This window comes from Hyposmocoma kahamanoa, unplaced genomic scaffold, assembly GCF_003589595.1.
Source record: "Hyposmocoma kahamanoa isolate Upper Pololo Valley unplaced genomic scaffold, ASM358959v1 66, whole genome shotgun sequence".
NCBI classification, from domain to species: Eukaryota; Metazoa; Arthropoda; class Insecta; order Lepidoptera; family Cosmopterigidae; genus Hyposmocoma; species Hyposmocoma kahamanoa.
The window spans coordinates 11,829,464-11,852,867 of record NW_020653854.1 but is presented as its reverse complement, the minus strand read 5'-3'; the positions used below and the strand labels follow the sequence as shown (position 1 = coordinate 11,852,867).

Below are 23,404 nucleotides of genomic sequence, written 5' to 3'. Positions count from 1 at the left end.
GAAGTCAGATTGTATGAATTTATTTCACAATTATCAACGTTTTCAAATTCTAACTTAGAGCTATAGTAAAAAAATTGGCATTAGCAAGTGATGCTTAATGTCATTGAGTCAGAATATGAAAGCAAGCACATACCTTGATTTTGTACCCCTTGGGTGTACGTAGTATCAGATAATGTGCTATGCCAGCAGGTTGAAAATCCCTTGGTACACGTACTGATAGTGCGTAACATGCTGGCTGCGTTGTGCTTCCGCGAACGAGGAAGGCACCCACCGGTTGTCCTGATAGTACTTCTAATGCTATCTGCAAAATTGTTATCGCATATGACTCAGCATTTGTAAAATCAGCGTAAGTCTGATTCCCGATATAAAAAAAGCAACTCATAATACTAAATGATTATCGTTAACTAGAGGTTAATTACCACTGTTTGATTTCTTTTTATCTTTCCAATATTTCGGAACGATATTGCAATATTTACCGTGACGACGGCGTAAAATTGCTCAGTGCAATCTGGAGCTTAGTGCTTCCAAAAATAATTAATAATAACAAAAATGGTTCGAGTTCAATTTTGCGTGTGGATGTGATTTGTCGAAAAAAGTTAATGATAATGGTAACGTCATTTGACACAAGATGAATGTACTCATCGACAGCGAAAATGGGTAGACAGATATGTCTGTTCTTCCAGAGGCCATTTCTCTTTGTGAGCACATTCACAATTCCTTTTTTACCTACTGGGTTTCCACGTAGCATGATGGAAATAAGAAGTGACAGGCGCATTGTACTTTAATTTTTATTGGTATTATCTAATTTTTTTTGTGTTTGTGTCCTAATATATTTGTAATTTGTATATAATATGGAATATGGGTAATAAATAATTATTATTACAATATATTATCTTAGAGCATATAGGACGGGAGGCGCTATTAGCGTTATTTCTCGAACAAAACTTTCTGCCACTTTTTGTGGGGCGGGGGGTGTAGTACCTACTACAAGCAAACAGGTGCATTCAAATGCAATATTGAGTTGTATCACTATGGTCTCACACAAACAAAAACCGACAATTATTTTTACAAATACACAAATAAAACACACATTCATTTCATATCCGTACACAGAATAGGCCTATAAAAATAAATCGATTCTCATGAATATACTAGAGATGGAAAGTTATCGACGTGACGGTATCGATATGTATTACGTACTGGTTAATCACGTATATGAAAAACATAATTCCACCCTTGGCTGGACTGGATGTAGAGGATTTCTTTTTGCAATTTTGTGAGTAGTGTAACATTGGTATTGTTTTGCTCGTATTTGCCAGAGGAGATTGCCCATTGACTTATCAATAAATCTATGACAATAAATACAATCCAAAATCTAATCCATAAACCGGGAAAAAATGTCCGGAGTTTTTCCGGCTTTCGCGGTCAGCGTTGACCAGCGGTGGCCAAAGACAAGCATGGCCGGAGTTAACCTATACAAACGTAAAAATATAAAAACGTAGAAATATAAAAAAAAAACTAAAATATTTAATTTAAATTGTAAAGTCATTGCAGTATTGCTTAATTTTGTTTGCCTCAATTTAAAGGCCCAAAAATTATCCATATTCAGCTTCTACTGGAAATAACAAAATGCACCATATTTAGCTTCTTTTTTTACAAAAGTGTTTCATTTTTATTTAATTCAGATAATATACAGGTAAAGTAAAAAAAAGAATAAAACTTAACTACTACAAAGTAAAACTAGGGTTTTTAAATTATATGAATAGTGAAAACTACTTGAACACAAGAGTGATGGAGTAGTCTTGATAGCAATATTAATTAATTTTATAGTATTATGTTGAATTTTATACGAATTCACTTCAAGTAATAAGAGTTGTGTAGATATATAGGTACATACAAATATTATATATTATAAATGTGAAAACAGCTGTGTCTCTCTGTTGGTAGTTCTGACGAATTTCTAGATTCCAGCTAGAAGTAAACTCAAAGTTTCATAATCTCGAAAACCGATTTATAACAAAACCGTTATGCTTTCAGGGGATCGTGGTTGCTTATTACAAAGAAAAGATTAAGTTAGTTTGTTTTGTAATATTCCTAAAATAACCTAAAAAAGCACATTTGGGACTACAAAAATTCGAGCGAACATTACTTCGGGCAAATGTATTTTCAGACTTCTGATTGATAACTTCAAATAGTAAAACGAATACAAGAATATTTTGTTATTTATTTATTACTAACATGTAATAAAAAGTTATTTAAAAAATAAGATTAACATTAAATCAACTCTATAGTTTCTGTGTTCCAAATCCAAATATTTCAATCGCTTGTGGTTCGAAAATTGAAATTGACGTAACGAGTCTCTTTCTGTCTTTTGCGCATGTCTTGTGTAGGATAAGGACAGTTAGCTATTTGGTTATTTTTATTACTTTTGTAATTTATGTGTATTGTATGTATGTACTCGTATATGTACTTTTTATTTTTTTCTTACAGTATGGCACGATTCATGATGATTTATATAGTACAATTACAATTTATTTTCATTATTTATAATTTTTTACATTATTATTCAATACGACGGAGAAATCAATTTGAATAAACTTCGTTACATAATCTGTCGATAAAAATAGTAGCTGAAAGAGCGCGTCGCTTCTCTATAACGAAAAAATATCCATAAAGTATTGCATTTTTTGTCTACGGTTGCCTGTTAGTAAATAGGGAACTTGATAGGCATGCCTATGTCAAATGTTCGAATGTTTTCAAATATTTTTTATGTAATCGATGAATTGAATCAATGCGAAAAAAATGTCTTAGAATAGAAAATTACAAATTAATGTAAAAAAATAGTGTTATGTATGGAATGTAATTCCACTCTTGGCTAGACTGAATGCAACAGAGACCTTTTTGCAAGTCTGTATAGTGCAAGACGACATGTTTCGTAAAGTACTTGACGCGGTGAGTCCGATAAAGGAAATGAAAAAACATCGATTCGGAAGTAGTGTTTATTGTGCGATGGTTGTTTTTTGTTGATGACGCCTCCAGTCCGATATGCTCTAAGTATATTATCATTAAAAAAATAAACCATACCGAGGTAAGAAACCTGTAATTAGTCTTAATCATTTAGTGAATAAACACAAAAGCTCCAAAGTCACTAAAAATCTACACCAAATATAAATGACTTAGATTTTTCCGAAATTCAAAACTCACCTCCCTAGGAATACCCTGTTGGAACCAGGGTGCTTGTTTAAGTTCTGGCTCTACACGGGGATTATTGTTGGGTGAACAGTGCGATGCACCACTCGATGACGCGCCTGATGATGACGATGTGGTCCTACTACATGCAGCGCCCGGACTACTGTAAACAGAAATAATCAAAATTAATTCCAAGGAAGGAAAAACACAAAATAATGCAATGGTGTTTCAAAAGGCTAGCCGATTATTTTACTTTTTTATTTCATTAATTTATTTAAATTTGCTACTAAAACAGGTGCGTAGAATGGTTTTGTAGTAAGTTTCGTAAATTCTGATCGAAAAAAAATTTTAGACTGTTACAACGTTTAATCTTTCAACCATTTCTGCTTGTTACAAAATGTAAAAAAAGACATTTTATTTTACAACGATTCTTTCAATAAAGGTTGAGTAAGGCTACTAAGTCGATGTTAATTTCATTGCTACTTTATATTTATTTAGTTTTAAACATTATTATTATAATTAATTATAATTCATTATATTCCCACTGTTTTGTTTGGCTAAATGTGCCAGTGTGTGTTTCGGTAAAAAAGTTTCTAATCAAGCAAATTTCAGAAATAATGGAAATTCGCTTTATTTTCTTCCACCCAAAAAAATTGTTTAAAATAATGCTTAAGGTACAAAAAAGTTTGTACTGCTGTTAACCCTTTTCTATCATTGCATAAATAACTCGAACTTACCAATTGTTTATATTATTACATTTTCGAAAATCAACGTCTAAGGTGTCAGTACTGACTAGACTGGATGCATTGTTATCCATCACATTGTCAGAAGCCATAAGACGGCGTGGCGGTGCTGGAGGCTCTCTGTTGCTTTCTCGCGTCCGAGCTTCTGCCTCTGACGCCTCGTTTATGTAACCACCGTTTAAACACAGAGGAATATTGGTGGGCCTGAAAAAGCGCAGCGATTGGGTAAGTGAAACTCAAATAACACAAATTAAAATATGAGTTGATTTGGTCAAAATATACGATTTATTGAAACAGAACCTGCAATGAAACGCAGCTAGTATTTGTAATATGACAATATTACAAAATTGTACACACTACGCTACTTTACCACTTTAATAGCAGTAGAACTCCTTATGAAAGAGTTCCTCCAAGGAGGTTTTTTTTATAATATCAAATGACGGGACTAGCAAGTCGTGCGCCTGATGGTACCTACATGCCTGTCCATAAAAGGTGCAGTGCCAAGCAAAACTTGAAATCGCAAACATCTGTGGGGCACTGCCACTACGTCCGTCACCCTTAGACATAATTTGACAAGTCCCATGTGTCCGGCAGAAATAGATAATAAGACGAAATATATACTGTCACCTTACCTACTTTTGCCGTCAAGCAGTAATGTGAGCATTACTGCGTTCAGGCTTGAAATTACAAGCACATGGGACTTGTCGACCTTTGTCTCAAGGTGACGGGCGCATAGGAGTGCCCCTGAGTGGCACTGCAACTGCTATGGACCAGGCGCACTTGGTATCATAAAAAAGACAAAGGCAGAGAAAGTTGGTACTTACGTAGTAGGAGTATCGGCAACAAGTGGTGTAGAATCGTCATCGGAAGGCTGCAGCAATGCGCCGCTCAGTCCTAACGCGAGTCGCTTGATAAGCGGTGCGCGTTCTTCCCCATTCCTGCCACATCCGCCGCCACCACTGGCCAGACGCTCGCCGAGCCGCCGGTAGCTCGTCAATTCGGTAGGAGAACTGGATTCCTCCGAACTGCTGGGACTTGGCTCGTTTACCAGACGCGACACACCCATTATATTGCATTTCGCTGGGGATCTGCAACACCCAAAGATAACATAAACAATTGCCATTTTTAGTCACTAAATAAGGTACCTAATAAAAAAATTTACTAGTCTCAAACGCTCCATAGGGCCAATATAAAAATGCATTCTACTAAATGCACGAACTATAAGCAAAAGTGTAAACCCATGAAACCGCAGACGCAATTTGACACTTTTACTCACACAGCGCTACGTCATGTCGCAGGGCCTAGCTATTGACCGTCAAGCCACATAATCATTTATAACTAGTATGAAAGTGAGAATAGTGTGTCCAATATCTGAGATCTAGTGCAGAAAAAAACGTGGGAAATATGTTAAAGTAGGACGCATTTGCACTTTGTTTTGGGTGCCTCTGAAGTCACCAACATTTAATATGCGTTACAATAAGATTTTATCTTTCAATACATTTGGCAGTATTTTATAATTTCATGAATAGTTACTTAGAACATGAAATAATTTTTTCGGGTCTAAATCGCGTATGTGTTTTTCTAACATGCCAAAGTTTCGGGCCCTTAGAGGTCCCAGGGTCAAGCCTCACTGTCTGTATAGTCTGTAGTCTGTATTTATGGTAATAAATAAATTGTTATTATTATTTTAGACTCTCTCGCCTCTCTCAAGGCCTAAAAGATTAATTATTATTATTAGACATTTATACGCGATTTAGATCCTAACATCTAAGAAGTCGATGAGTAGTTATTTCTGATGTCCGACGAGCCTTAACGTAACGCACATTTCAATTAATAGAAACCTTTAGAATGCACTTGATATATCATTTTACGCGTTTTCATTTTTCGAGATCAAGCTATTTCTATAATATTTATAAAAAATCTTATAGGTACTTACAGACATTGAGGATAATGTCGCGCAAGGCCAGGCAGAGAGTCGGGCGCACGCACACCCATACCGCACTCGCTATTACTTAGCTCCTTACTCTGCAATTCATCAACAACACAATTATAAGCTTTATTATTTTGTCTATACGGGTCAGAATAATAGACCTACTTAGTACCTATCCAGACAAGTCACGTGTTCTAATCTGATATCCGAGCTAAAAGACAATGGGATTAAAAGTAGAGTGCAGATAATATAGCAAGTACTTGCACCACAATGGTAGCGATAGGTTGAGGGAAGAAAACATTTTTCGCATATTAATTACTGTTTCAATATGTACCTAATCAACACTAAACATTACAATTTTAATGCGTATCCTTCAACTAAGTTATGCATGAAGTTCAATGTTCTTTCAACAACTGGTTCAGCGCCTTCGAGCTGTTGTCGTTTAGCTTTACGATCAAAGTACTTTTTACCTATAGCCTATTGTTAAGGCAGTTACTCATGTTTTTTTATTTATAACACGACTTGCTTATAAACTTAATGAGAAAGGTATACGTAAAAATGTGAGCTGCTTGAATTGCTTTTAAAGTAAGTTTACCTAATTTTTTTTATAAACCTTTTATGTCCTCACTGCTGGGCAAACATCTCCCCCAAAATCCTCCATTGCTCCCTGTCTTTGGCGATCTCCCACCACTCTCAAACCCATCAAGATCGTCCCGCCAACTCCTTCTCGGCCGTCCACGCCGTCTCATTCCATCCTCGGGCACCCAAGGAGTGACGATGTTCGCCCACTTCACATGTTGCATCCGACTTATGTGGCCCGCCCAATCCCATTTGAGCATGACTGTTTTGCTCCCCACATCAGCAGTTTCAGTCATCGAACGCAGTATTGTATTGCGTACTCGATCAATACGTTTAAAGCCCAGAATGAATTATACCTAAATAAATTCTAAATTTAACTTACAAATACATAAGCCGTTGCTTCTCATTTAACCTCATCAACTTTTTTGTTTGGAAATAATTACAGAGCTCTTAAACACGAGTAATTTTGCCACTGGAATGAAGACATACGCAAACCATCATAAAGCTCATACCAATGTGTACCGTATCAATCGTATTAAATTTAGGCTGCGCAGTAAATCAAACACATTCCGTTAGGCACGCGGTGCGCCCGCATCGGTGGAATGCGAACCAGGAGACCTATTCAAAACTCTTCGATATTTTAACCGAATCGTTCGGTTGGGTGTCGTTCTCGATTTTCGAAGGGCGCTTTCCGAACTATTCAGAACATTCGGGTTAAATGTTCGATTCGGATTCGGATACGATATCGTTATCTATCAACGTTTACGGAGTTAGGCGGTGATATAGATTATAAGAAAAATGAAAATGCTTTTATATACATTTTTAAGACTTTAAAGGCCTTAAATATTTAGGCCTTAATTAATAAAATTGACCAAAATCCAAACTTAAATTAACATAATAAGAGATTTCCATATTACATTTTTGCTTTGTAAGTCAATGTTTGTAAACAATAAGAATAATGTTCGGTAACTTTCACTCGATAACTGTGTTCCGAATAACTTTTGTAGCCTTTGCCGGTCGATTTTTTTTAATTAATAATTTTGGCTTGGATACAAGTCCTTTGAGCCATGTCTTCGTTTAATTATGTTTCTGTAAATAAGGGAACTTCGACGTCGTCGTGACGTCATTTCGGTTCGGTTTGGAATACGACAGCTTGACGTTCTGTTATACGGGGCGTAGTAAAAGTCTTTTTAAAAAAACACAATTTTCCCGATATTGTGTAATTCGGGAAGAAGTGGTAATTAAGTGCAATATAATAAAGACATAGATAAAAAATGGAAATTGAATTGGCACGTGTTTACACGACAGGAGTTTGGAAAGAACTGAACTGCTTTATATAGAGTTTTAGTGATGTTCAAAGAAAAATGCTGACTAGGAGGAATGGCAGGGCTGATTCTAGTAGTTTAGGTAGTAGGGCTGGGATATAACAGCTCGATTCGGATGTTGTAAATAAAAATGAAAAGAAATCGTAGGATATCAAATCGAATCGGTCGACAGCTCAGTTATCGTGAGGTTCTGAATCGACCCCAGACAGCCTTATCTGAAGCATTACCATAATAGAACCACAATGAGACCACAATCAATGCCTCGCCTCTGTATTCTTGCCTCCTTATAGCGACAGCACTTATAAATAACCGAACGGAAGGACTTTCCAGCAATTTAAAGAATTTTGAAAGTGTACTGACTCAGGTCATCGTTTGTTTCTTTTATTTACACGACTATGTAAACAATCACACGTAAGCCGCCGCTGAAGATAAGGGGAACGGTTGCGGCCAGCGGGGAACATACGATTTGTTTAAATAAGAATTAGTTCCCGTTTTTGACGTCACTGGAGTAATTTTGAAGAGACAACACGAACGAGCCCCTATAAAACAGGCAGCGGAAGCGTCGTGTGCGTGACGGCATCCATTCTAAACAAATAGCTCTAAATAAAGAAAGAATTTGTCTAGTTCGGCTTCGCGTCGACTTAACACTTCCTTCTAGTCAGCTTGACAAATATATTATAAGAACGTCCTGTACTCATTCAAGTTTTGAAGAAACAGGCGATTATAACATTATTGTGAAACTCTTTAATTTTATAACAAGTTACTTCCAAAACAATATCAGAACTGTGAAGGGTAAAATTTTAATTAATCACCTGCTTCACTACCGCTACAATGTTGTAATAATTAAATAGTGTTTTCAAGAAAATCATCCGATAGTTTAAATATAGAATAATAATATAACTGCGGATCCATAACTGAATATTAACCTTACATACATATGCGTGTGGCGCACTATAAGTTTCCGGAATGAATAAGAAAAAAATACAATAAATGGTCAGAAATGAATTTATTGTTTTTCAAAATATTCTCTTTACTTATGTAAATGTTAATGCGCTTTTTCATACGAATGAACCAATATTCAAAACATTTATGTCACTCCTCCGTGACAATCTCTGAAACATATTTTTCATACTCTTCGACAGCCTCTTCAGGTGATGAAAATCGATGACCGCGTAACTGGTTCTTAATTTTTGGAAATAAATAAAAGTCACAAACTGCCAGGTCGGGACTGTACGCGGGATGGCTCATAAGGTAAACGTCGTTCACCTTCAAAAATTCATTTGTCTGTCTGGCTGTGTGAGAACTGGCATTATCGTGGTGCAAGATCACTTAAAGCAATGATACGGCGTTTACGGTTATTTTTACGGAGTTTGTCAATAACTTCCGGCAAACAAATGATCGTGTACCAATCACTATTCACGACACAACGATTCTCCAAAGCAACAGTAGCCACGTGTCCAGTTTTATTAAAAAAATAAGCAATCATCCGCTTAGAGGCACTTTTCACGCGCGCAGCTTTGGTTGGTTTCGGCACATCTCGAAAGGCCCATACGCTCGATTGCTGCTTTGTTTTGGAATCGTAACTATAAATCCATGTTTCGTCACCTGTTACTATATCCCACACCAAATTGGACGCCCCTTCGTTGAATCTGGTAAGCATGGCATTGCATTAAGTGACGCGATCCGTTTTTTGAGCCTCAGTCAAATTGTGTGGGATCCACCGAGAGCACAACTTTTTCACACCCAAATGTTTGTGTAGTATTGATTGTATTGACTCATGCCTATGCCTAAAGATGCCCGAATCTCATGGCATGTCACACGCCTGTCTGTTTTGATCATACGGCGCACAGCATCGATGTTTTTGTTGTTCACAGCAGTGGACGGGCGACCATCACGAAATTCATCACTGAGATTCACACGACCGCGTTTGAATTCTGCAAACCAGCTATAAATAGTCATCTTGCATGGTGCTTCATCGCTAAAAGCAGCTTGTAGCCGAGCGAAGCTCCGCTGAGCTGTTATATTACACTTGAAGTCGCAGAAAATTACACTACGACATTTTTCACGAGTTTAATCCATAGTGATGTAGGCAACCAATTTCTAAAATGACGCTACAATGTAAAAACAAGTGACAGTTTTTTTTTATAATATCAAGTGACGGGACGAACAAGACGTGCGCCTGATGGTAAGCTACACGCCGTTCCATAACAGTTGCAGTGCCACTCAGAGCTTTAAACCGCAAAGATTTGAGGGGCACTGCCACTGCGCCCGTTACCCTGAAACGTAAGTTGTACAAGTCCCATGTGCCAGTAATTTCATCAGCACTTTTACCCTTCAAAACCGGAATACAGTAATGCTCACATTACTGCTTGGCGGCAGCAAATAGGTACGGTGGCAGTACTTCGCTGGACGAACTCTTTCACAAGGAGCTCTACTGCTACTATATACTACGACAATCAGATGAAACAAACTGTATTCTACAGGCAAGGAGTTCCATTTTCAAATATTTTTATTTTATTGGATGTACAAAACAGTTTACATTCAGTGAAACATGTTGAGATACAATTTATAGTCTTAATCTAGAATGTAGACCTAATACTTGATATGTAGACCTAATACGTGTCACATGTTTATTTTTTCAAATGTTGTAATTACTTTTTAAATAATTTTTATGTAAGTGGCCAGTTCCGGAAACTTATAGTGCGCCCTATGTATAACGTTATGAAAAACTTTCGGTTGCAATATCAACTGATAAGCAACTTTCTAATCTCAATTAATATATTAGAATAAAACAGTTTTTACGTTAATTGTAAATTTGTTGGCATAAATTTAAACGCTTTTACCAACAGTGCGTAGAATACAAATAGTTTTTTAACGCGTACAATCATAACCCCGCATTAGGGAACCCTGTATCGCGGGTGCTGTTTGGTAGACACACACATGTCTATGTAACCACAAATTACACCCAAACTCACGAGATAAATAAATGTAGGCCATACAAGTATTTGTTCCAGGCCGGGATTCGAACCCGGGACCTCTACGTGGCGGACCAGCTTGGTAACAGTTATGCCACGGAGGCGATGAGGTAGTATAATTGAAGGATACTAGATATAAATGAAAATTGTGCCTATGTGAAAATAGATCTAGTAACAAACTTTAGTCAAAAATGTGATTATCGTTAATTCAATAGATTTCCTACCAAGAAGGGTTTAAGGCCTAAACAACAGTCCTCGAACACCGCAAAGTAGACATTTTAGCAAGAAATAATGTAAACATTAAACAATAATAAATGTTAAACAAAGAAACCAGAAGTCCGATCAAAATTACTCCAAGAAAGTAGTCAATCCATTTACTATTTTTTAAGTTATATTTATATTTATTTAAGTATAACTTCACCTTAAATCTAAATTGATTTTCGAAGAATGTTGATTATGAATTAGTTCCCGTTTTTCTTATAAATATAATGCTAGATACTAGTTTTCTATAGGTATTGCGTACCTATACATGATGGATAGGCAATTTATGACGTCTCACATATTTATTTTTAACAATAAATAAAATACACCGCCTATCGGTCTTAAAATTTTATTGTAGTAATAGAGCATGTTTATAGCCAAAAAAGACGACGAAAAATTTAAATTACCAACCCGTATCTGTCAGTGACAAGATTTAACGTGCAATATATTCAAGATGACCCGAATAACCGAACACTCGGAGGGAGCATGCCATCAATCATTCTCGGGGACAAAAAACAAATTCGCCGCGACAAAAACATAGCGAGTTAACTCTGTTCCAATAAACACATAGATATGAAACCCTGACGAATTTTTTACAGCTTCCCTTCACGATTCATTTCATTACGCGCTTTTTACTTTAAGTATACTTAATGCGAGTTTGAATTACCCGGCAAACTTTTGATTGCGGTCTCGCACCGAAATTCTTGGAAATACTTTCCTGGGAAGGATAATTTTCTTTTGACTATGGAAATTTCATGAAAGTTGTAAAGAGTTGATTTTTAGTAACATATCAAGTGAAGAAAAGAAAAAGCACGATTTTCATATGAAACCGGTGGAGTACCGCAAGGGTACTGTCTAGGGGCGCATTGCAGATCGAAGCGGACGGCTCCCAGCGCAGTACCACTGTCCCTGAACGATTTGACGCCCAGCACACGCAGAATATGAAATATTCACATGACGCTTTTACCAATTGCATAAATTTCAACTAAAGGAAAAATGTTCTGTACGTTATTGCGAAATCTGACCAACTAGCCGCAACTTTAACCGCACCTTGATTGGTGTCGTTCGCAGGGACAATTTAACTCATAAATTCCGTAGAATATATAAAACGAACTATTACCACAAACGTTCTATTTTATCTTCAAGTAATCTAGACGTCACGTGGATACCTGAAATATAAAGTAGATGCATAGATAAAAGTATAATACATCGCGTGTTCCAAAGCAATAGTGAAATCCAGGGTGGATTGTCTATTGTCAGCGCAGAGATCGTTCGAAAACAACAGGGCAACGTTTTCATCAGAATTAACTGCTCGCACGCACGAGAAACAGACCAACAAAAAGTTAAATACCAAATTGTAACACGATTTTCTGAATTTACATAATCCCCGAGAGAGTTTGTTCAAGTCGACAAAACTTATCGAATTTCAACGTCCTTGATTTGACAATCGGATACATTTGCCGCATTGTACGGTTCCGCTTTGTTCTGAAAGATGGGTGTCCTTTCAGCCCGCAGCCATTAGAAGGGCCGCTTGAAGCCTATTTTTCTTTATCTGCCTTATATACCGCTTAGCCCACCATTTATCCTTCGAATATGATTCACACTTATAAAACGACTAACGTACGAGATAAACGTAATTTGTAAAGAATCGTATAACTTGTTGTTGATTTCCTTAAGTTATTGCAACTGATACATACATTCACCTTAGATATTACATAATATGCGCGATGGTTGCAAAACTCTATAAATACTTACTCCCAGGATATACGAACGTTACGTCCTTATTCAATTTCATTTTATTTTGCGGAGTAGCTTTCCATCTATGGTAGATTGGCAATTCGTTATATCGAATAACAATAGGCCCTTGTACTATACAGAAGACGCAATGCTGTTGGAACGCAATCACACACAGGCACGTTTCCTATCAACTGAGTACTGATTACATTTCATTTCAGACGAACGATTTAGTTCAGTAAAAGTGAAAGCTGGATTTCGATTCGTATAAGGATAAGAAACAGTGATTGTTTTTGTAATATCAATGATTGCGAAGTTTTGCGATATAGCACGACATTCCTATCGTTACAATAAACATTTTCTTCTACAACTTTACCTCCTATTTTTTTCTTCTGGTAGCTACAAAAATTATAAGTGGTTTCCCAAAAGTTGTAATACACAAGTAGTTTCTTTGAAAATTAAAATACCATATATAGAGGTACTGGAGATATACAACAATTCTGTATAAACACAATTATAGTATTATTAAAACCCTTCTTTTTGAGTATTTTAACTTTCGAGAGTCTGACCTCAACCCTTGGACAGCTCATAATAACCAGGCCAACTCTTAAATTAACTAACAAATTAATATATTCGTACAAATTTAACTCAATAATTATAAATACAAAGACATTATTACAAAATCCAAGAACACGTGCTTTAATTTTTAGAAATATATATATAAATAAAAACTCATTTATTTTATTTTTGAATTGATGTAGCCCACAAGCAACAGCCCGATAGGTATAATAAATTTTTCTTATAGTTTTGTCACTTTCGCAGACCCCTAAAATTCGCGTGTTATTCTTTTTTAAACAAAAAGTGAAGGGACAAACGAGTCGTGTGTCTAATGGTAAGCGCCACGCCTGTCCATAGCAGTTGCAGTGCCACTCAGAGCTTAAAATCGCAAAGATCTGAGGAGCACTGCCACTATGCCCGTCACTATGAGACATAAATTGACAAGTCCAACGTGCTTGTAATTTCACTGGCACCCTTGCCTTTCGAAACCGAAACATAGTAATGCTCACTTTACTGCTTGGCGGCCGAAATAGGTAAGGTGGCAAACCTGGACGAACCTTTCAGCGGAAGCTCTACTGCTCTTAAACTAATGTTATTGTATTTATACAATAACGCATTATTACAGAATACTACGATTGAACTAAACATACAGCGACGAGTTGAGCAAGCGAAGCTTTCATCATAAATAAAACATCCATCTTACGTAAAAAAAATATATATAGTATGCTTACTTCGAAATCGTAATATTCTGCAATACTGCATTATTGAAGTCAGTGATACGTGTTAGTCAAACGTTTGCAAGTCGGCGCCGCTCGCTCTCCGAATAAGGCTGTACTTTCGCAAGATTTATTCCCCGTCCCATGCCTCATACCTCGCCCTCCTCCCGCTTGCTGTAATTAACTCAGATAGCGCCGCCCCTCTACCATATTTTAAACTTCACCAGTCTTGTCCCACCAAATATATGGCACAAACGAAGTTAGAGCGGTTTAAACTTCAACGAGTTTTAGACAATTTCGTATTCGAGTCCTAAGTTACGCATTGCCGATGTGCTTGTCGGGAAGTTCTCAGCCTTGATCGTGCGTATCTAGAACTAAAGTAATAGATGGATTGAAGGGACTTTTATCAGATTGGTACTTGTCCTTTCATCTTCGGCTGACGACCGTAATAAACCAATAGTGTATTCCCTGGAAGGTACAAATGCCCTTTGCAGAAAGAAAGTTGGACTTGACACACTTTCCCCGATCAAACCGTAGTGATTTATGGTAAAATAAAACAAAAATACCCGAGATCAAGTTTATGATTAAACTACGGTTACTCTTTAAAATTTACAACTTTTAATATATCCAAAACAAGGTAAACCTTAGTCTTTGTTAACAGTAGGTACTGGTCTTAGTAGGTACTGATACTTGGTCACAAAAAGTATACTCGCACTTAACTGACTTTCCTTAGAAGCTTTTTGAAAGCAATTAATTGAAAAGAAACAGAACTAGATATAATTAGTGAGTAAGGAATAGAGATCAATCCCTTCTTCTAAAAGCATTCCTCACAATCCCTCCCATGATAGTGCAGGCCGACCCGCATGCCACTGCACTCAAACACTTTCTCTGAGTGGCATTCCATTTGTAATTACCAAGTAGCTGTGCCTGCTTACCGAACCGTCAAATTAATTTACAAATAGCTGTCCAAAACAAACCATATCTCAATTACGGGAAAATAAGGTATGCTCATTAAGACGTATTATATTATTATAACATGGAACATATAGAAATAATAAAGGCAAATAAAAAGATCGCAAATGGAAAGGTCAGAGAAAATCTTGGAAAAGTCCAGCAGGGCTAAAAAGACTCTATTGACAGAATGATAATATGTTAATTGATAATTAATATTATGATTTTTTAACTATTCACATAATACAATTCATCCTGGCCTGGTCACATAGGTGAATTGCATTTTTTGTTTTGTTTGAAAATTCATAATATGAAATGTCAAATAATCATGGTATGATTCTGCCAACGCGGCCTTTTTAGCCTTGCAGAGCGCTATCGTAATCTAATTCTACAATTAAGAAAATAAGAGTGTCGACCTTCAGTTTTTTAGCCTCGCGTAATTAAATCCAAATGTTGCGCTGACTTATGCGTTATGGACCCTACGCACGGCAATCCGCGTGTCTGGCCACAACCGTCTCTTTCATACTAATGAACGTAACATATAGCCGTTTTTGTCACACCAAATTCACTTTCAGGTGGCATTTCCATTATACGACTGTTAAATTATAATGAATGTTACTTGTTTTTGGAGTGAAATGAAACAACAACGGCAATGTTTTTTCACTGTGCGCCTACAGTAATGTAACGCTGAATCTATGATAAACAAGCTGTTTAAAATGGAATTTCATAAAACGTTGTACAAGAGACTCGTTACAAAAATGTGGGAGTAAGTAATTTCGAGAGAAATATAGACGTGATCAGGGAAAGTGAATGGGTAGAAAGAAAGTTTTGCAAGTCAATAAGCGAATAAAGCCTCCAGGAAAGCGATTTAAACAAGCTCGAAAGGCTTGAGGGAATGCGTAAAATTCGCATAAACCTTTATTAGAGTTAGCAAGTGCTTTCATTACGGCATAAACGATACAATAGAAGGTCGGTGCTCTGAGAACCAAACAGGGAAGTAATGAAATATAGCTTCTTAATTAAAGAAGGTCTCGGTTAATGGAGGGAGTTAAAGATATGGGTATGTTACGTTGGAATGAGCTATTAATCATAGCCAAAATAGTTGTATTATCAGTTTTAATAACGGACTGTGCGCGGGCGCCTAGAACGCGAAAGAGAGGTGATTAATAGTGAGGGGCGACGGAGGACTGGGGCGCTAAGTGGAGCAGATTGACTACACGGTGAGAACATCCGGGTTTTTAGAACATATATTGACTCACCGATAGTTATCAAAGCTATACTCAACGAATAATATGATAGCGAAAAACTACCTTAATATTACTAATTACAAAAAATTGTTCCTTATATAATTCGCATATAAAAGTTTTAAAACCGCTGCGATCGTTAGGAAACGAATATAAAAAGTGAATTACACTTATGTAAAAACCTTTACTATCATAAATTACAAACTCTATTAAAAATAAGCAACATCTTAAGTGCGGTACTTAAAAGGATAACTATCATCCAGTTATTCTATAAGTGGTTGTTAATGCAGAGTGGACGAACGAGTGGGTAAAGATGGATTATTATGATTATCTCACCTGTGTTGCAAGTTCAACCCATTAAATTAATAAACAGAAGGGTATAATATATAGCATTATTTAAAATAACCAAAAACTCTTTACCATGGCATTGTTCTCATTAAAATAAATAACATTTATGATACCGCTTTTCATTTCTTTTTTTAAATTTATGTAAATCAGTGTATGCTGATATACTATGTTTGTATGAGAAGTAGAACTATTTTTAAGTCATAACATAATATAAAGGTAAGTCATAATGCACAGACATGATGCACATTTGTGACATATCAACGCGCCAAGACGCCGTGACATGTCACGGGTACTTGCCACGTAAATGTGAACGATCTGTGATAATTTAGGAGACCGTAGCATTTCAACGCACCGAGATTCCGTCTGTCGCGTGTGGCAAAAACAAAAGTGTTGACGGTTGTTCACACCCGGACAAGGACAGAAAAATCCTTTGAAGAAACCGCATTCTGACGGACCGGGTTATAATATGTGAGATCGAAATGTGACTATACAAAATTACCGTCCACACTTACTACGATGTTAGTTCTTGTCACGCTATAAATGTATGACACGGTAAAATGCACGTTGGCACAGTTTCGAAGACCCCGGATCGTGGTGTAACGTTAGATCGTGTCAATTGTCTCCGTGACAAAAACCGTCCACACTTGTGTTTTTGTCACGCGTATCTGTTAAGGGCACGAAGTCCAGTGCGTTGAAATGTCACAGTTGTGGAACCACCTTTATGACAAAGTTGAGTGTGTCATGTAACTTTAAAAAATGTATATTTATTTTTCTTTATTTTTAACAAGGCCTTTAACACAGTGGTCAGTCAAAGAGTATTTTTGGATATAATGCGTAACCTATTACGTATCGGTCACGGTTGTCAACCCGCGACCATGGAGCATGAAACCATTCCAAAATATTGGGAAAATAAAAAGAACTCATATCGTGGTAATAAACCTGTAATTAATGATAATCATTTGTTAATTTCATGACATGTTAGGTGATTCTATTCGTCTATAAGGTCAACTTCTAATATCCTCTTTTTGGTAGATTAGGTTTGAACATCTAGTACGGAACAGCTACTACTTTTATCTAGTGATTTAAGGTGGTTTTAAATACCAAAAAGTGATGGTATTGATAAGTAGAATCATCACTAAAACATTATAAAATAGCAACTGTTAACCTATAAACGCATTCTTCAAAATATGATGTAGGTATGTACTGTAGAAGAGTTCGCGTGTATTTACAAAATCATACATAGTCTGTATCACATACATAAATTATTTCAAATTTAAAACTTTATAAAAAAAAGTGTTAACGCTTTTAAAATCTATTGTTTTATGTTTATTGAAATCAATGTGCGGATATAAATTTGTTTGTGAAATTGAACTATTTATGGGTTTTACAATAAAGTTGTTTGTGCCATGTAACTCTTTAACATAATATTTAAACAACACGAAACCGACCGGATCGTAGGAATTTTTTCTAAGTGTACGATCTTCGTATTAATAATTGTAAGAAACTAGTGGAGTGATTTCACAAAAAAATAATTGAATATCAATTCAATAAAAATTTAAACACGAAACTCGTTTAATCCAATAGTTACATACATAAGTACTTATAAAGTCACCTACGTACTTGAATGAAAAATTCCATCTCTACTTAATGTACAGTCAACAACACATCAAGCTATGCACTTTTGTTTGAAGATCTGTCAATGTGTAGCTTGATGTGCTGCCGTCTGTACATGATTTGCTTGTAAGCTCGCTTTGGTATAATCTTGCTCGTCTGTTCAAACTACTCTCAAACATTATTGAATGAATCTTTAGATTCACTTTTATTACGCCGTTACCAAAAGAAGACTATTAAGTAAGATAGTATTGAAACACCTAACTAAGTGATATATGCAAACATGTTGTTTAGAACGTCATAATGTATTTCAAGACTTAACGAATCCATTACCTACCCCGTATCTGCTGCTCCACGAAATCTGACGAATTTCTATAGTTATAAAAACAGTCCATGCATGTACATCATGGTGTCCCACGGCTATGCGTCACGGAGGGAAAGTACTTTATATGTTGTAGATAGAATATTTTACTCCATTGAGACATTATTTTATTTTTAAAAGTAAGTAATGCAATCAAAGACTTTTAAAAAGATCCTTGCCTTAACTGGGAGTTGAACCGACAATGTGGAAAAAAAAAAATGATACCTAGTGACGGGACAAACAAGTCGTGTGCCTGGTGGAAAGCGACACGCCTGTCCATAACAGCTGCAGAACTTTAAATCGCAAAGATCTGAGGGCACTCCCACTGCACCAGTCACCCTAAGACATAAGTTGACGAGTCCCCGTGCCCGTAATTTCCCCATTTACCAAATTGTGTAGGTACTAAAAATGTGCATTATATCGTAGGCTAGAAAGTAATATTCGACTTAATTACTACTTACTTTCCTCTAATATTCCTTCTAACAAAGGCGTATCTAATCTGGTCCAAACGACCTTATTAACGCACTACCCGGGTCGGCCCGTATTACACGCCACTAAATCATCGCTAATGTGGATTGCTTTGCGCTTCTCTGCCGAGTTGAAGTATAATGTGCACTAGGTTAACATCAGTTTTGCTCGTACGTGGTGCAGTGGACTTTACACTGTGAATACTCAGGTATAGTGATATAAGGAAACTTGAATTGTAAATAGGAAAAAGTAATAAAGATCTTTACAACTTCGAGAGGTCTGAGTACCTTTATCCATTCAATCTTTTAAAGATAAAATATAAAAGTACTACTAACTAGAGTTCCAATTAAGCGGCTAGTGAACAATTTTGTTTACTTTTATTTTAATTTTTTTAAGAAAAGTAAATAAAAGAAATTCCTTGCGGCAATAATGGCAGCTTTTTTTTTAGTTTCTTCTGTATAGATGTCTAACAAATGCAGTAATACATATAATATATACATTAAATTCATGTAATAATTCCTATTGTTAGTCACTTTCCCACTTATTTTTAATGTGCTATCTTACCCTATTAAAGCGGCTCCAAATGAAAACCAGCTTTACAACTACAGAAGAAAAGAAACAATGGTAGTGCCTTAAGCCTCGATTACTATCAGAACCTATATCTAGGATCAGAACCGATGTCACCAAAACTCACTCATGCTTAATTTGCAACACTACAAAATCTTGATATTGATTGGTCGTAGTTTCAAATGTAAAAACTAATAACAAACTCTGGATTGTTAATATAATTTAAAATTTACCCTGTTGGCATATCATTGAAAGGTCAATACCATCAATACCTATTATTACAAGTTACGACGTTTTGGTATTATATTGAAATTTCAATCAATGTGCTGCCATCTTGCGGTTCATTGCTGAACGACAACGAACTGGAGGTATTAATTTAGTTCTCCAAACAAGAAGTGACCATATTGCAGGGGTATGCTACGCTATGGTAAGCTTTACTTTCGTTTCTTGTAACAACAAAAAATATTTCGATGAGTTGGAAATTGGAAATTTATTAAAATAAGACTTTACGATGATATGAAAGGGTAATATTTTTGATGCGCCTATCGTTTTTGTAAAACAACGCAACAAGGCATTTTTCAAGGATTTTAGAGAATTTGCACGAAAGAATCACACAACCATAGTATACAAAGCAAAAATGGCGGACTGAGCTCAGATAGGTCTTTTGAGACCTATAGTTGGTACGCGTCAGAGGCCAACTAATAACTTCTACCGCATTTTTCGTTCTTTGGTTACAATAGTCGTGCTGTGATATAGGCTGAGTTGGATACGTTTGAGCTTATAATTCTAATTACTAATTTCTTTTGTACAAGTCTTAAGAAGCTGAATAAATGTTTCCCTGTTTTATTGTGTGAGGTATTATAACAAAGAAAAAAGAAAATAAGATGTTGGTAAAACTTTGTGGGAAAAATAAAATAAAACAATGTACGAGAAATTCACAACGATTTTATGATTTGCAATAGTGACGTCCCAAATTTATCTTCGTCAGAATATGGAAGTAAACTCAAGGCGCTACCTCGAATGCTCCAAAAGCAATTCCAAAAAGTGCAAATGCACTTAGAAACTTCTAAAGTTATTTTTCCAGGAAAAAACCTCACTCTTTACGAATAGGTACACAAAACGTACGTTGATTAAGTAATAGATTATGGTGGCTTACCCAGAGCGGCGCGGAGGGCTGTAACTGTGACGCGAACGCCATTCGGAACGCATCTCCCAATAACGTGTTTAATTCTTCCGCCTGCAACAATACCACAACTATTATTATACGCTAAGTTTAAAAAGAAGTATTTAAAAAATTACAACCTTTTTCAAAAGACCGAGTGCGTGCGTTTTTTTACTGTATTCTCTTAATTAGACGTAGACTCTCGTGTTGGTATAAATGTCAGATATATACAGTTTTTTCTAAATCGACACAGTTTTTCTCGTTCAAGATTTTCTCATCGCCGGTGAAAGGTTCTAATGGAACTCACAATGGTTACAAGAGGCGGCACTAAACCGCACGCCATTCAACGACATTTTGCAACCCTATTGAAGAAGCCTACCGACAAACCACAGCACTTAAAATCGCTTCCATTATGATTTCAATAGATCATTACTTTAGCCATTTTATTCGTTGCGCTTAAAATCGACAGGAAACTTCACATCAGTGTAGAATCCAGAGTTACATAAGCGTTTTTGATCAAAATACATACGTCAAGTGTCGGACAAAAGCGCGTTGAACATGATAAGTTGTCGCATAAAATAGACGAGTGTACAACTCAAGATCATGTTACTTTTACATAATGGACGTTAAGAAGAAGACATAAAGATAGTAATATCTGTTAAACTCGATGTGTGTAGTGGGTGTGATGTGAGTTGTGAGAACGCCCACGTGAAAGATGCAAAGGCGGTTGAGGATGTGATTTCATTCAGAAGCGCAGCGATTCTATTTATTAGGTACTGCATTATTATTAGCAAACACAAGAAAGTACGGCGTTAAAAAGTACTTACTTGTAGATATGTGTATTTGAGTAATGATTATCGGAAATGACGAAACTAATAAAGCCAACAACAGCCCACAAAATAATAATATGATAATAATTTTGAAAAGGAGAGAAAGTTTAATTAAATTTTAATGTAGGTATATAAGCTTTTATTTCACTATTTGATTTCTAATATGGCTGCAGTCTTATTGCAGTACCATGCAACCAATTTGTGTGACACCGATCAAGATGCCACACATTCCGTTTGAAACCTGAGAACACAGATACACGGCTCTCTAACGGAGTTCCGTTTGTAATGCTCTTTTTGTGTTACATTTAATCATTGCATAAAAGGTCTTTTAAGTACGATTCTGATACTAGTAGGTTATTCTAGCAAGTTGTTCTGAAATGGGGATGGGGGATGGCGGACTTCCCATCCCCATTTCAGAATAACCGAAACGGATACCGGATTCAGTTATAAATCTTTGCGAGGTTAATCCCAAACTCGACATTATTCAAGGCATGATTCGTCGCAGAAACAGCTTAGCGGCAGTTGGTTAATTCCCGCAGACAAACATCAAGCCGGCACGTGACGTCGCAATCTCAACCGCAGCTATTACGCCGCCAGAAGAAGCTCCGCTCGCTCCAATGGCGACGGTGTAATGAAGAAAACACTAAAACATCCAGTTGACGGCAAGTTGTATGGAAATGGCGAGGTGTACGTGTCACTATGAACAAATTGCTTTTGTAATTAATGAGTTTAATAAAAACTTGACTACGGTACTTGCTTTCTGCGTTCTTTTGGCTCAATGGCCTGACAGGAAAAATCTACAAAATTTATAAAAAAATTATAATATCAAGTGACGGGATGAACAAGTCGTGCGCCTGATGGTAAGCTACACGCCTGTCTATAACAGTTGCAGTGCCACTCAGAGCTTTAAATCGCAAAGATCTGAGGGGCACTGCGCCCATCACTCTGAGACATAAGTTGACAAGTCCCATGTGCCTGTAATTTCACCTTACTCATCAAAACCGAAACGTAACAATGCTAACATTACTGCTTGGCGGCAGATATAGGTAAGGTGGCAGTACTACCCTGGACGAACTCTTTCACAAGGAGCTCTACTGCTACTAACATAAAATAATAATGGCAATAGTTAGATTAATGGACCTCGGATAAATTAACCAGACATAAATTTGCTAAACATTAAATCTAACACAATGGCATAACAGAAACCTCGAGTCAACACAAACTAATTTATGGCTTAGCTCAGACTGTCCTGTTGGCTACTGGCAAATTATGCCGTCGCTAGGTAACGAGTAGTCTTGGCCTGTTTATTTATCTAATTATACGGCTGAGAGAAACCCGACAAAGTTGTAGAATTACCGTATAATATCGATCCTATAAGATTAATAGATAAGCGTTTAGACGCATGCGATTGGCTGCTAGCGGGTGCAATTACTGGTGAGGTTTGTAGCGCATAACTGGACGTTGTCAGTCATAGCAGTAAACCCGGTGACGATCGAACTTCATGAGCAATGCTGTAGAAGACTGCGGATTGATGATAAGTAAAGCAGACAAGCCACGTTACACAGTGCTTCCTAGTTTCTATTACGTGTCCATCATCCTTGAGAATTGTACAAGTATTCCGTTCCAAAGTAATGTGTTGCGGTCTTTATCTTGAACGTTTTTCATCAAATAATTGAATTCAAGTGAGAAATTCAACTGAATGGAAATACGTTAGAAGCAGTAGAGCTTCTTGTGAAAGAGCTCGTCCAGGCAAAGACTGCTACCTTACCAATTTCTACCGCCAAGCAGTTATGGTCACATTGCTGTGTTCCGGTTATGAAGGGTAAGGGTGCTGGTGAAATTACAGGTACAT

General features: G+C 36.6%; 1 protein-coding gene across 1 annotated transcript in view; it reads right to left on the bottom strand.

Moving 5' to 3' along the window:
- The window catches only part of LOC113231738, a 221,287-nt gene that overhangs the window by 966 nt on the left and 196,917 nt on the right, over nt 1–23,404 (bottom strand). Inside the window, exons 6-11 of the mRNA XM_026466229.1 lie at nt 20,717–20,797; nt 5,869–5,957; nt 4,757–5,020; nt 3,927–4,136; nt 3,205–3,352; nt 134–301 (exon numbers count right to left, since the gene is read on the bottom strand). Of these exons, the coding sequence (XP_026322014.1) occupies nt 134–301; nt 3,205–3,352; nt 3,927–4,136; nt 4,757–5,020; nt 5,869–5,957; nt 20,717–20,797 (960 nt within the window). The remainder of the gene's footprint in view (nt 1–133; nt 302–3,204; nt 3,353–3,926; nt 4,137–4,756; nt 5,021–5,868; nt 5,958–20,716; nt 20,798–23,404) is intronic.